The sequence below is a fragment of the Pithys albifrons genome, chromosome 6 (assembly GCF_047495875.1).
Source record: "Pithys albifrons albifrons isolate INPA30051 chromosome 6, PitAlb_v1, whole genome shotgun sequence".
Classification (NCBI taxonomy): Eukaryota; Metazoa; Chordata; class Aves; order Passeriformes; family Thamnophilidae; genus Pithys; species Pithys albifrons.
Window position 1 is genome coordinate 42,526,024 of NC_092463.1, and position 15,442 is coordinate 42,541,465.

At 37.5% G+C, this 15,442-nt stretch overlaps 1 protein-coding gene across 3 annotated transcripts in view; it reads right to left on the bottom strand.

Annotated features, from left to right (window-relative positions):
- Nucleotides 1-15,442, bottom strand: part of EXT2 (exostosin glycosyltransferase 2) — a 79,915-nt gene that overhangs the window by 15,705 nt on the left and 48,768 nt on the right. For all 3 annotated transcript variants that reach the window (XM_071558630.1, XM_071558629.1, XM_071558628.1), the window contains exon 10: nucleotides 4,637-4,803. In XM_071558630.1, coding sequence (XP_071414731.1) covers nucleotides 4,637-4,803 — 167 coding nt within the window. The remainder of the gene's footprint in view (nucleotides 1-4,636; nucleotides 4,804-15,442) is intronic.

The window sequence follows — 15,442 nt, forward strand, 5'->3', positions numbered from 1 at the left end:
GTTCAGTGCATCTAAAAAATAACCTAGATATTTTAAACAAAGATTCCTTTTAGAAGTAATGCTTTCAAAGTCAGTGGAAAAGCTTGGCTTTTTCATAATGTTCATCACTAACTCATTCAATGGTAATTCCTGGAAAGGCTCCCAGTCCTCCATCCAGCTCACTGCCTAACTCACTACATATGCTTTGTGCCAAAATTAATATATACAGCTACTGCTTGTAAGGAAGCTTTCAGAACAAAAATAGTGGTAATGATTCTTATACTACTCTCTGTTTTGTACTACCATCCATTTTCTTGTTTGATGGCTGCCTATAATTTATTAGTCTGTTAGGAATATATTCCATTTTAGCCAGCAATCTTATTAGCTTTCACAGACTAAGAAGGATGGCCTGATTTAACACTGGTAAGGGACACATCCAAGGAAAAACATCTTGCCAAGTGAAGAGGAGGTACGCTTCTTTGAGGACAAGTCATTCCAAAGACTCTGCTGGTCAACCCTGAAGATAAATATTTTTGGCCAAAGCAACTCCCAGATGAAATGTCAAATAGAAGTTCTGACTTCGTAGTTTCACAAAAGTCTTGTAAGGAAAATCAAGAGAAAATTATAGTAATTTTGTTTCCAAGTTGAGTTCCCCAAGTGACATGAACAGCACAGACATAAACACTCTCCAGTCTCACCTCTCCAGAGCTCTTTCTACATCACAGCCTTAACTATTCTGTGTGCTATTTTGCTGTGCTATCAGAACAGCTCATTCTCCATGTAGCCAGAAGGACAGGGAATTATTTCCTTACAAAACATTCTCAAACACTTATGCACTGAATTTAACATGCAAATTCAGCAATTTAATGAACAGGAAAATAACCAGAATTTCCAAAGGTGGCAACATTTTAAGAATGAAACACTGACTATCCTCTATAAATGAAAGAAACCCAACCCATCAGTACTCCTTCTGTCTCTAGTAACCCCTCATCTACTCTTAATTTTCCCCCAGCGCTCAAATGGCTTATGTCATAACTGACAAACATAAAGCAAAATATAAACACAGAATCCACTATAAGATAATGAATGTTTCACATGCACACAATTTGAAAAACACCATCAATCTGAAGGAGAGTTTTGAATGTGGCCAGCAGTGGGTAATTCTTTTAAGCAGAGTTGTAGTATTCCTCACAAAGGAATACTGAAAAGTGAACTTCTAACTGCCAAAATGGGTATGGAAGAACTCCTCTGAAGAAGGCATTCAAACTTTACGACAATTTCAGCCTAGTGAAAATGCAATTCAACAGAGAGTAGATTTTTTTATTAAAGCATGTCAGAGACATGAAGTACTGAAAAACAGTTCTGAGACAGAATAAGATCACCTACTAACAGAAAGCCAAAAATTTTCAACAGAAAAAACACAAACTTAGTGCACCAAGCAGTACTTTTTATGAACAAAAAATATGGACTCAGAGCAGTATTTCCCATTTAGATTATTTCTATTATTGCTGTAATAAAAATACTTTATCTTTGTAAGGACTGCATAAGTATGTGATAAGAAATCTTCATGAACTTGGAAACTGCTATCCTCACTTTTCAGGATGATAGAAATGCTAAGCCATCCGCCTCAAGGTCAGCTGAGACACAGAGGTAAGAACACTGTAATGCTTGCTTTCAGTCTTGCATTCAAACACGGAAGACTTCAGAAGTGGCCAATGGTTGCACCTTTTTTTTTCTTTAAGATTATGATAGTCTAAATGCTTGCTCCATTTCTTGGGTCTCTCTGATACTCCCTCTGAACAACAAGACTGGTTAGTGGGCAAAAAGTTGACTAGCTGCAACAGCTTTTTTTCCAGTGTCCCAAGTCATGTCTGTTATTTTATCATATAACTTAAGAGAAATACTTTCTTCCAAAGTCAGAATGCCATGAGTATTCTTCTGCTACCTTAACTCAGCAGCACACAGGGACTATTTTTCTGCTTGCTTCAATAGATTTATGCAATGTCATAAATCACTGCACCATAATAGTTCACTTCTAACAAGGAAAAAATGTTTGACACTTTGAGTGTTACTATAATTTTTTATGGCTGAAAGTGTACAGAGATCAAAGTTTTCCGGATTTTTTTAGGCTTGCTCTATACATTCAGACAAGTCTGTGACAGAGGAAGTTTTGCCACATGTTTAAATGTAAAGTTTTGAGGATGTCAGGGGTAGAAAAGAAAATTACTGAATGTCACGTTTCCAGCCCTTCATATGACCAAAGCAGAAGGAGACCTACATTTAAGAGAAAACTTTCTAGTAACATTATACGCCGCTACTGTTCCCTCTGGATTCCCCTGCAAAGGAGTCAAGAGCTTGAAAGATACTTTTCTGGTAACACACATAAACAGATAAATAAATTATCACAGGCTGAGGACAATTTAAACATCTGGGAGCCAGCTCAGGCCTGTCAAGCAAGTCACAGACACTTAAGGCCAGGAAAGATCAATCTTCAGCCCCTGGTTTCTGTGCCAGAGAGTAGGAATTACATCACCCACTCCATATATGAGGAAAATTGTGTATTTATAAAATAATCTGCCATACTTCTGTATTCAAAGACATTTCTATTCATTTATTGAGGGGGAGGGGGGAAGCCAAATTCAAAATATAAGGGTTCAAAATACTCATAGGTTTGTCTCAACTAACTGCTCAATAAGGCACTTTAATTTTCCATTGACATTCAGTAAGCTGAATTCCCAGAGTCAAAAAGGAATAGGATTTATATTAAAATGCAAAAAAATGCAAAAGCAATAGTTTTCAGTCTGCCAGACTAAACAATCTCATGTCCAAACAGCTACATTCACACACTGAATATAAGGACTGTTACTCAGACAGTCCCTGCAACCAAGGCACATCATCCACAGATCAATAAATTAGACAGCACGGTCCAACAGCTAGGCCTGTGGGACTTCATCATAGGGAATGAAGAGTTGCAAGTCCCAGCTGTCACCTAATCACACTGACTACAGGGGAATTCGTGTCAACTTTCCTTTGCTTCATTTATGCTTTTCATGAGGATAACCCTTCCCTGTGTGAGTGACCAGACTTAATATATGGTGAAGAAGTTACAGAATTCTTCATTGAGGGTGTTAAAATTAACAGTTCAGACACACAAACACGAAGGTTCTGCTTCTCACAACTTCTGGCTGACACAGGACCAACAGACAAAAGTAAGTCAGCTTGCAGAACTGCCAACAGTTGTCTTCTCTTCATTCCATCTTTCACACTTCATGTATTAACCCACAACTCTTAACCTGGCAAGGGAAGTATTTCCTTTCTGGAGACACACATGATAGATTAAACCTCTGTCTCCACTACTTAACATCTTTGTTATTACATCAGCATATCTACATCACCACAAGACATATCTGTAATCCAAACGTTTGTTACAGAGTTGCTAACAGTCTCTTTCACCGGAGAAAGAGCCATATTTTACCACTTATGTATACATGTTAAAGAAATAATTACAACATATTTTAAAAAAACGTTGCCTTGTATTAACAACTGCACTAAAGATTGCTTAAAATGAGACAACTATCACATTTACAGAATCACAGAATATGGTGAGTTGGAAGGGACCCACAAGGATCATCAAGTCCAGCTCTTAAATTAATGGCCCCTACAGGGATCAAACTCACAGCCTTGGTTATTAGAACCAACTGAGCTAACCTCAGGGTCAATTTCGCTGGCTTCTCCCCCTCAGAGAAGTGGTTTTCATAATTTCACTCAACTTAGGGAACAGCTTCATGTTCTAGCTCTCACATAGAGAGGGCAGTGCTGTTTTGCTCTTGATAGTGCAAACACAGGTGTGACTAAATAATTCAAACCTTTCTTAAAATATGGTATTAAATTTTCTAATGTTTATGATTTATTTACATGTATAGCATGTTTGTCTTAAATACACACATACAACAGTAATGTCAGATTATCGACTACGTCATATACTCAAAAGTGGAAGACAAAAACTAATTTGAAACATAGTTTTGGAAGGAAGGTAACAGTGCTGCTTTAAGTGTACTTTGAACAAACAAGTCAAATGACTATGAAAACTGTCCCCTCCCATGGGTAACTCATTTGGACACTCTTTTTGTCCATACCTTCATTACAACAGCAGCTGTTAAAGCTCTGCCATTTCAAGCATATGATCCAACCCATCAGTGTCCCCTCCTTGACATTCTTCAGTTCCAATTTTCATTGCACTCCACCTTACTTCACACGTCCTCAGGAGGCCTCCTCTGTTCCCAGTACTTAATCTCTGAAACTTGTCTTGTCCATCAAGAGACATTAACTTGGCTAGCACTTCTGATTTGTTTGAAAACTGTTTGGAGCTGTTAAGAATGCAGTTTAGTCTCCAGACTGCTTCAACTACACAAACTACACAATATTTTCTGGAGTCTCTTGGCATTACTATGCCAGTTATCAAAAACCTTCTCTTAGCTGGCAGGTTTTTCCATAAAGTAAAGACTATCAGTAAAAATATTTCAGTCAGCACTGAATTGTTACAGTAAAGAAAAAAATCTGAATCAGCAGACTGTGCAGTGGTTCCTCTACTTTATATACATATTCATTGTTGAAGTGGACAGCCTGAGAGACAGGGAAAAAAATCCAGTTCTCTTACCTCATAGCCAAACTGGAGTTCATCTGAGGTTAACATAATGATATCATCATCAATAGCCAACACTGCTTCCGTTTCAATCTCATCATAGGGGAAGAACCGGTTGCTAAGTTTATTTTCTGCAGTCCTAACAACTTTCAAGGGAACACGGATCTTTGGCCAGAGGGAATCTAGGGAGAAAAAAAGAGAATTCACTATTATACTTCACTTCTGAACATATCTGTCCATCTGTCTTTGTGTCTCTTTACTCTTTTTTCTTCAAATTTAAACAAGATCCTCTTAATGTTGAATTCAAACCTGTTTCAGTTCAGCAAACACGTGAACATATGAAGGCAAGAGACATTAAGTTCAGCTACATTTCCCTCTGTAGCTCTCTACAGAGAGCTTCAAGGACAGCTACACAGGGGATAACATGCCCCAAACAGCAAGTTGCAACACCTAACAAGAGTCAGGGATAATATGTATTGGTTTAGGACACACAGCAAGAAAAGATTCTTCACTCAACTGCAACTAAAGTAATTTGAAGCAGCATTATACAATCACTGACTGTGAGTCTACGGTCATAAAGAATTTGAAAAATAATGTTCCATCATATGTTGAAAAAAATTATTTTTATTATATCAATAAAACATTAATCACTATTGACAGATTGGGAGTAGATTGTGTCTCAGTATTTCTTTCATCTTCAAAATCCAAAGTCACAATGATCACTTTAAGCTTGATAAATACAAATGGATTTTAACTTGTGCCCTACAGCATCCTTACAAGTAGAATAGAGCACTGGATTACACAGACATTAAAATTCACACGTCAAATGATGATTTAAATAGCAACAAAATCCTCTGTTGATACAAAACTATACTCAATCCACTCTACAATGGGCTTAATTTCCATTTCTTGCTATGTGTTTAACATGCAGCACCTTAAGTGTCATATTAACAGCTTCAGTATATATTGAAAAACTGTCAAAATTCTATGCTATTCTTACAAAAGTATAACTGCAGCTGCAAGTATAAAGAACTAAGCTAAAAGTAATAGAACTAAAGACTGAATATTAAACCTGAATGCACATAACCATATACATTTTCTAGCACAAAGCCTAACAGTAGCCATTATTACAGTATGACGCTAAATGAGTACAAATGTGATGTTGCTTTCTTACAGCTTTCACATAAACATACGATTATAACAAACAATCCCTGAAAAAGAGCATTGTAAGATGAGTCTAAGTACCCTGTGAACAGCAGACAGATGACCACTTGAGTTTCTCATACTAGTGAAATGGAGAGGATTACAATGGTAAGAAAAATAAGGGAAAATACATTAAGTCAAATACAAAAGGACTGCTGAGAGAATTTGTAAGTTGTTCTCTGTGTCAGATGAAAATGTGTATAAGGACACACCTTGATGGAGGTGAATCTTCCCCTCTCCTCAGGAATACTGAGGTCACAACTACATTACTGTGTCCAATTCTGGACTCCAATGTGCAAGAGAGACATGAGCAGACTGTAGATTTCAGCAAAGAACCATGAAGGTGATGGAGGTACTGGAGCGTTTCCTCTGTATGAGGAAAGGCTGAAAGAGCTGTGGCTGTTTAGCCTAGTGAAGAGAAGACTCAGAGAAGATCTCATCAATACGTACAAATACGTGAAGGGAAGGTGTAAATAAGATGGAGCCAGAGTCCTTTCACTGCTCAGTGATGGGACCAGAGGCAATGGGCACAAACAGACACTGGAGGTTCCCTCTGAACATCAGGAAGCATTTTTTCACTGTGATGGTGACCAAGCACTGACATAAGTTGGCTAGTGAGGTAGTGAAGTCTTCACTCAAAGATACTCAAAGCCACCTGGAGATGGTCCTGTGCAACGTGCTTGAGATGATTCTGTTTGTGAGGGGTGGTTGGACATGATGATCTCCAGAGGTCCCTTCCAAGCTCAGCCATTCTGTGATTCTGTGGTAGGTGGAGTCTGCAAGAATGGATACTGGGCCTGAAGCCACTGAAATTTTCATCAATGGCCTGAAATACATATAAATTGCCAGTGCAAACTGTAAGTGACACAAAGCCTGGAGACATAAAAAACAGTGAGGACCATAAGGTCATACAGAGCTTAGTGACTGTATGGGCTGGACTGGACTGTATGATCAGACTGCTTAGTAAACTAGGTGCATTTAAACAAAAACCAGACTGGCACCCAAATTGACACACAGTTAAATACAACCTTTTCCCTGATGAAAAGGATTAAAGGGTCAGAGTGGACATTATTTCTCAGCTCTGCTGGAGCAAAATAGATTAACACAATTTTTGCCTATGTAGATGGGTATGTAGAAAGAAATGGGGGCAGAAGGAAGGGCAATTTTACCTGTTCACAGATAAAGACAGACAGATGTTAAAACACTGTTTGATTCTGGTGTTTGTAATTTTCAGACCATGTTAAAACACTGAAAATGGTGCAGGAAAGAACCACGTAAGTTATTTGAGGTCATGACAGAACACTTTATGGGAGAACATGAAGATCAATTTGTTTAGTTTACTAAAAGAAGGAACAAAAAGTGGATCTGATTAACATGTACAAGTACCTACATAGGAAGAAAAATGCCATGTGTCTTCAACCAATTGGAGAAAGACGTAACAAAAAACAATGACTGGAAACTGAAGCCAGGTAGATTCAAAGAATAAGGCAGACATTTTTAATAGTAACAGTGGTTAACCTCTGGCAGAAGTTAACAAGGACGGCAGCTGGTTTTGTACATCTTGTCTTTCAACAAGACTGGGTATTATTACAGAAGATGCACTGAAGTTAGAAGGCACTGGATTGAAGACAGATAATGTAGTGACTCATGACTTAGAGGTCAACACAGATGGTCTTACTGGACCTTCTGCTCTAAATTCTATGAACAGTGAGATTGTTGACTGTGACAAGGATAAGAATAGGAAGCTTGAATATAAACTACTATAACATGAAGAGAAAAAAAAAGACATTCAGAAAACAGCACAAAGGAATAAGATAGTTGTTCCTCTGTTTTGAGATTGAAAAGTCAAGTTAAAATAGGTGTCAATGGAAAAAAAGCCACTGTAAGGACTGAAATAAGAGAAATCCTAACCTAAGAAAATTATTTTAGTTTTTAAACAACAACATATAATCAAAGTCTGGAAATGCTCTCAGCAGAAGAATCTCAAGAATGCTGGCTTGAGAGATGACACCAAAAATAATGGGTTACAACATGATACAATTATGCACACACTTTCAATTCCTATAGAACCCAGAATCTGCTTCCAAGAGAGTTTTGCACTCTTTCCACTGTCAGTCTGTTGCACTAGGAAGATTGTACCAGAGAAGAAGAGGAGCTGCTTCATTCCCATGTGTAAAAGTAAAACCTGCTCTTGGGAAGAAGTGTCCACATCCTTATTGCCACTGGGCCCCTCAGACTTAACAGCTCTCACAACACCCAAAAAATCCACAAAGCTGCACACTGTTTAAAGATACCACAGTCCAAACACTGCTTCACTGGGGAAAACAAAGCTGTATTTCCAAACCACAGTAAGTCTTCAAAAGTCCATTTTTCTTGGAGCTATACTTTAGAAAGGCAGATTGGCATGCATGGATGGCCAAAAGAAAGAAGAAATACAGAGTGATATTAATTGGTAAAATTTTTATTCAGTTTCCTACCCCAAGGTTTTTCCTGTGAGATTGAAAAAGTGACTGTAAAACTCAACTTTATCTGTGTGGTCTTGTAGACCATGGTTTGTATTTCATATGTATGCATGTTCTTGTCCTGTTTCACTCACCTCTTGTCCTTCTACTAGGAGTCAGGAGGCATCAGCCTAAACACAAATACACACTTGAGTGGCTTGTGATATTGATTAATACCCAGCTGGAAGGATTCAACCCCATTACTGATGGACTCCAATGAAAGTCACAGTCACCCAGGAGCTGGGAAGATACAGCAAGTTCCTGTGGGCTGCAATAAAAATGCTCCAAGATTTTCAGCTTACTAGTCATCCTAACCTCAGGAGGCAGTAACATTAAATGACTGCAACCATTTATTGCAAATTAGTACTCAAGTCCCCTCACTGCTTTCTTACTGATTTACCATATAACATGCAAATACCCATTTATAAGATGGTTACAGGTACCTCACAAAGACATGTATCGCTGCCTCATAAAGACTGTAAACTGTGTAATGTTTGCAAGTTACTTAAAGACCTTTGGCTAATTGCCTATAATTATCCAAATGTAAACCTAGCACTGGTAACAAATAATTTTAAGCAGCCTGCTAGATCCCAAAAATACTGTACTGGCAGAAATGCTTCAGTACCAATCCGAATTGCCTTAAGTATGCATGCATTTGTAAATTTGTTTTCGTAAGTATAACAAAGTTTACATTTTATACATATTAAGGACTCTTTTATTCAGGCTTTTCTTCCTTTCATGTCTACTACATGTTAAAAAAATGACAATGAAATTACAACAACGGAACACACTGAAACAAAAATTGAAACTGAAGAGTCACTAGTATTTAAAAATAATAATTCAGAAAAACAAGTGCACATACACCTTAAACTTCCAGCTCTTCAGAAAAATCAACTATTTGATAGCTTACTAACAGACATGTCACTTGAATAAAAGATGGTAATAGAAGAAAAACTAAAGAAAACTGTATGGAAAATGAAAATGTAATCTAATTATAATCAGCATGCATCTCAGATGTCAGTAAATCCTGATGATTTACTAAGGTCTTGGAAAGTCTCTCAAAATGACCAGGTCTCAGCAACGAGTATGTTACTGTCAAATATATGTGCTTTGAGAAACATAATGTAAGGTTTCTGAATTTAGCCTTACATTACTGAATAGAAAATGCAAGCATTTTGGAGAAATGTTGAATAAGACATTAGGCTACCAGTTACTCTGCAGCATGTAAAATGCAAAACACTACTCGACACCGAGAGGCTCATTTGATACTGAAGGTTGCTGTCCCTACAGATGTGGAAGCACATGGCAGATGTCATGACATGATGACACCTGGATAACCACTTTGGCAGCCTGGGCAAAAATTACTATCACAAAGGAAGCAGGCTCCACTCAGAGGTTTAAGTACTACAAATTAGCTTTGTCATAGGAACGCTGAAAGAAATTTACAGTCAATAAAAAAGACAAACTGACTTCAGAAAACAAATTTTTAGAATCCATCATGAAGGTTAAAACTGCCTATATTTATTTTAAAAGACCACAAAAAAAGAGTATTTGTACTTTTCTTTTTACATAGGTGGAATGCAGCTGAAAGAGGAGTCAGAAACTGGGTCTGTCACTTCTGTAATATCACATCTCGAATTTTCAGATACTGCTTTGGAAGTTCTGAGAAACCTCAGCACTAGCAAAACATATATGGAGGAAATTCTCGGTTTACTGCTCTGTTATAATCAATGTAAAAGCACAGGCTTTATTATTAACAGTAGGACGGCACTGCATCCTTGAACAATGACAAGGATGGACAAAAGAAGTCCATGACAAGAAATCTTACATCATGGTATGAGATCCTTTAGGTATGCAAAAGTAAAAACACGTTTGGGCTGAATGTGTTTTTTAAAAATCTTACTTTTTAAAAAATCACAGAGGACTTTCTGTGATGCAGTAGAAGATAGAGGTAAATTATGAAAGTAAAGCTCTCTGGAATGTATACAAGTCTATGCATATATGGAGTCTGAGGAGAATGACAGGTACCTGCTATTATACATCATACTGAAATAACTATGAGAGAAGAGTGTTTGAATAACACACTTGCTCTCTGGCAACAAGACTCAGGGCACACTTGATGCTATGTGCTGTTTAGGACTACTGATGCCCTGATTGCAGGAGCTGCCCACAGAAAACAGTGTGAGATCATCTAAGCACAAAATCAGCAGTCTTCCAACTTCTCCAAATCCAGCTCCCTCTTCTCATGGGCTTACAGGCCTCAATAACCATATACAGGGCTGTGTTCTGGCCAGCCCACAACTCCACCATTAAGTCCCACAGGTCCAAATCTCACAGCAAGTTTTTCAACCATGATTTCAACATGTTTTAAACAAACTGCAGAATCAAAAACTTCCAGTTACATTCCTAGTTAAAACACTCATACACAGAAAAGCAGCAAAAAATCCCTTTCTCTATATATGCATTTCTCAGCTACAACTTACAGTGAATCATGAGACATATAAATAGGAGAAGGGAGGTCAACCACAAGAAAGCAGCAACTGGATTACAACCTAAAGGAATACTCTCTCATACAAAACCCCTCTTTTACTTTCCATGCTTCCCTAGGCTTGCAATCAGATGTTTGTAATGAAAATGTAACTAACGTAAGTTTGCAAACTGCTTATATATAAAAATGAATTCTTAGTCTGAAATTCAGCCCTGTTTCTCAGTTCTAAATGAACTGTTACATCATACGTAAAAGAGGGATCATTAAAAATAATGGAGAGTAATATTTCTATGGAATGCATTATTTCCTTTCAAAGAGAAATGACACTGTGTCATGATTTAGGAACGGTACTTCCCAGTTCAGTGCCCCCACCAAGACTCTCCAAACCGCATGCCACTCTCTCTCAGTTTCCCCTTCTCCTCCCCACTGTGGTGGGATGGAGAGGACAATTGGAGACACAAAAGGTAAAGATCACAGGTTGAAATAAGAACAATTTCCTGGAAACAGCAATGAGGTAAAAAACTGAACAGTAACAGCAGCAATACTAATGACAAGATACACTATAAAAAAGCCAACAATAGACAACACTGGATGGTTCCTTCCTCCATGTTTTCTCAGACTCCCTTTCCCCACCCTTGGCAATAATATGAAGTGGTATAGAATAACTTCTATGTCCTGGCTAGTGCAAATATTAACCCTGTCCTGGCTGAAACCAAGCTGTTAAATAGCACTATTCTCTGTGTCCTTGCTTCTGAGAAACAAGGAAGTCAATCACATCTGAAGAGGTCCTTTAGCAGCAAACACATTATGATCTATATAGTCAGCAGATAGAAGTGTATTTATGAAGGAAATTACTTGCTCTACATATTAATCATCCATTTTCAGTTTCAACATCGAACTAGAAAAAGTGAGAATCAATACAGCTGCTGTACAAAGGTAACCAATATTCTTGGGACATTCCTTCTAAGCAGTATCAAGTTCAAAAAATAGCTCGTGATACTTGAATGCAGATGGTTTGTTGCATTTGCAATTGGAAGCAGCAGGTAGGATGATGATGAGCTGGAAATACAGAGTACACTCTTGATGGCAAGAAAGGAATGCTTGCCAGTATTAAGAGCAATACAACAAATGAAAAAAGGATCCACTTATTGGCTAAAATCATGGCATTTTGATGACTCATACAAAGATGTCTGTATTAACATGCTTTCCCTGTTTTACTGCCTCAGTAACACCAGCTAAGAATATCTCATGACTATGGATAACGTGTCTTCAGAGTATTAAAGCAGAGTATGCTCTGACTTCCCAAAACTTCTAAGAAGCCACCTTGGAAATATAAAAAGGAAAAACCTTTCCAGAAGTTATACAAGGTAGACTAAGATCAATAAAAAACTGGCACAAAACATCTCTAAACATGCTCCTTTGTATGTACCTGCAGTTGCACAGCACACCACGCTCCACTCTCACACCTGATCTTTTGTACAACCTCTTATCTAACGTTCATTCTAAATGGTCTATAGTAGTCTGCATGAATGCAACTAATTGAACAGTCTTGATGAAACCAAGTACTTTTTCATAATAATTCTAATACCAAATGGCAGAACTTAGCTGGAATCTGAAGTTTCAAACAACTGTCAGAAACAACAACATCAAGCATGTTATCTTTACCATCTCATTATCAATTCTTTCCATAATGGCTGAGTGAAAAAGTCTGACCAGAGTTCAAAACAAGTGCTTTCTACCTACATTACAGTGTTTATATGGTTCTACAGGAACACACAGTATTCCTCTTGTATAAAAAAATTAGAATATTTGTTTCTAGGACACTATACTTGCTGTGACATCAGAATATGGTATGGAAACCATTGGCCAGCAGAGTCAGCTGCCAGCTGGCCTGGCCCAGCTCCAGTCAGCTGATACTCCAAGGCCTGCCCTACAAATCCAAGCCTAAACTTAGGCCTAGATAAACCCATAACAGATGGGTTTGTTAGGCTAACTTTCTAGATTCTTTAGGAAATAATACTGCAAAATGTTTGTAGGATGACTTATGGAAGACTAAAACCACCATAAAATCAGTTCTCTAGCTAATCAAGGAAAACAACATTAAGCCCATCATCAAGAAGCCAAATTAATATAAAACTAAAAGAGAAGTTAAAAAGTGCCCAAACATTCCTACCAAAAAACCCCCCAAACCCTGCCACTACAGATTTTTTAAATTTTTTTTTAAGTTAACACTTACTTTAAAATATACTTTTCATTTTAGTAAAACTGAACCCAAAAAGGAATTAAGCTACCACACATGATTTGAAGCTTATTGTATTGTATATTTACAAACAGTAATGCATTTATAAATTTTAATACCATTTATGTGGTAGACAAAACACTTTATTCACCTGTCTGAAACAAACGTGATGACATGTTGGTAGAAATTTCTATCACAGACTATTTTCTTGAATTTCAGAACTAGCAATTTAGAAAAATACAAATTAAAGGACAAAAGTATTTGGCTGATGGAGAAAATCATCATTTCTACACAAATATTCCCAGACCAGCCATATGGACCACAATGTTTATTTTAATTGCTGCAGCGTGAGGAAGAAAATAATTGGGTTTTTCCTTGTAATATTTCAAAGCTTTTAATATTTTTATTACTATTATACACACAGTCATGGGCCTACTGATGTTACTGCTGTGTTGATGGGCATACAATGCACGGCAGAAAAATATAGGCAAAACTTAGCCAAAGACACAGAGATCACATTCCCTAAATCCAGAGAGTACTTAAGATCAACAAGCTGAACCTATAAAGGCTCCAGATTAGAATCATCATTGTATGTGATATTTTCTCTCTGCTATTTCACATAAAAGATTCAACAGAACAATCAGTTCAGAGCTGCACATCACAGAGTGATCCTTGCAAATTCATAGGACAAATGGAAAAACAGTCATTAAATTGCTACTGACATCTAGCCCACATACGTGTAGATCTCAAATTTTATGTTTTCATATGCTATTTGGTTGAAAACTTTCCAGTCAAGTGTTCCAAGTAATCCATTGCCCTCTTAGCTGCTTTTTTATCAGCCATTGTGACAAAAAATTTGTCAGTTGTATCAGAGCTGCATCTGCCCTGACAGAGTTGGGTTTGCAAGCAGTTTGTTTCCATATACTTTGTATGCTCCCCACACCTCTTACCACTACTCAGCACAGCAGCCAAGATCAGCTACAGCCCCTTACCTGTCCTGAGGAATGCTCAGTAGTACTGATGGCACAGTGACCACAGCTCAGTCTTGTTACTCATCTGACAAACCATCACCATTACTTCATTTTCAGGGCATGTTGACAAATACATCTTTTCACTTACACTTTACTAAATGTTGAGAACAAGTCAAAAAGGGTTTGTATCTTATGGAATATTGCATTTGTTGAAAGGTACAGCATCTTTTTATGCCTAGGTGCAATCCTGAGCCATGTGCTCTAGCACCTACCAAAAAAAAAACCCAAAACCAAAAAAGCCCCTCCAAACACAAAAAAAAATCCTCAACCAAACAAACTCCCAAAACAAAAGACCAACGTCATTTTTAGAATTTGCATGTACTTCAAAACTTTCCATTCCTAGGGACAGATTCCTTCTATTTCCAATACATGTTGCTTTGGTAACAATGACATTTTAATATTTTTCTGGTGTTGACAGAGGAAAGAAAGGAGCAGCCACGTGTCACTTATGTGGCACTATGCCACCTATATCCCAGGAAACCTAAATCCAATTCTCAATTTAGCACACATTCACTAAGGAAGGCCATTTGGATGTTCTTCACCCAGCCCTCACACTTATACATGAAAAACAAAACAAATACACAAAGGGTTGCAATGACAAAAGCCAAGATCTGCTTGTGTACTGAAATGTGTCCCTTACATGGAAAGGACCATGAAATAAAGCACTTGATGCTCTAGAATGTTAAGCACCTCTGCTTTACTACAACCAATTAAAAGTGAATAGCCATAAAAGTGCAGATACTACTGTAGGGTAATAAACCAGACTTTATCAGTGACAGTGGTGCACATTACAAACTTCAAACTCATTCCTTGTTCTAATCCATCAGAAACTTCCTGGCTTTAACAGGCTATAAACAGCAGAAGCTTTGAAGTCCGAGGATTAGGATCACTAATAGACAGACTGAATGAGAGACTGGCTGAAGAGCCAAGTGGAATGCCCTGCATGGACCTGGAATAAAACAAGGTAATTTAATCAAACTGACCTCTCTCTAGCCATAGGCCAAGAGATTACAATGGTTGTAACAGAAATAAAGGGACTAGAAACAAATAGTTATTTGCTTCAATGCAATGCTTAGGCTAAAGCAAGGACAAAATTGCCTATGCTTTCAACTGTGCTCTTGAATCCACTATTTTAAGCTCCACAGGCAAAGGCTTTTTTTTTTTCCTTTTTAACTGGTTTATGACTTAGTGGTAATAGAGGCAGAAAAAATTAAACACACTTTAATTTTCAAGATTAATACAATGATTTAAAAGAAAAGATCATTCTAATGATCTATTTGCTTCAACTCTCCTGTATCTCAGACTCTGCCAAATGAAATGTGGAAACAACTCATTTGGGTCAAATCCACCTGCATTCAG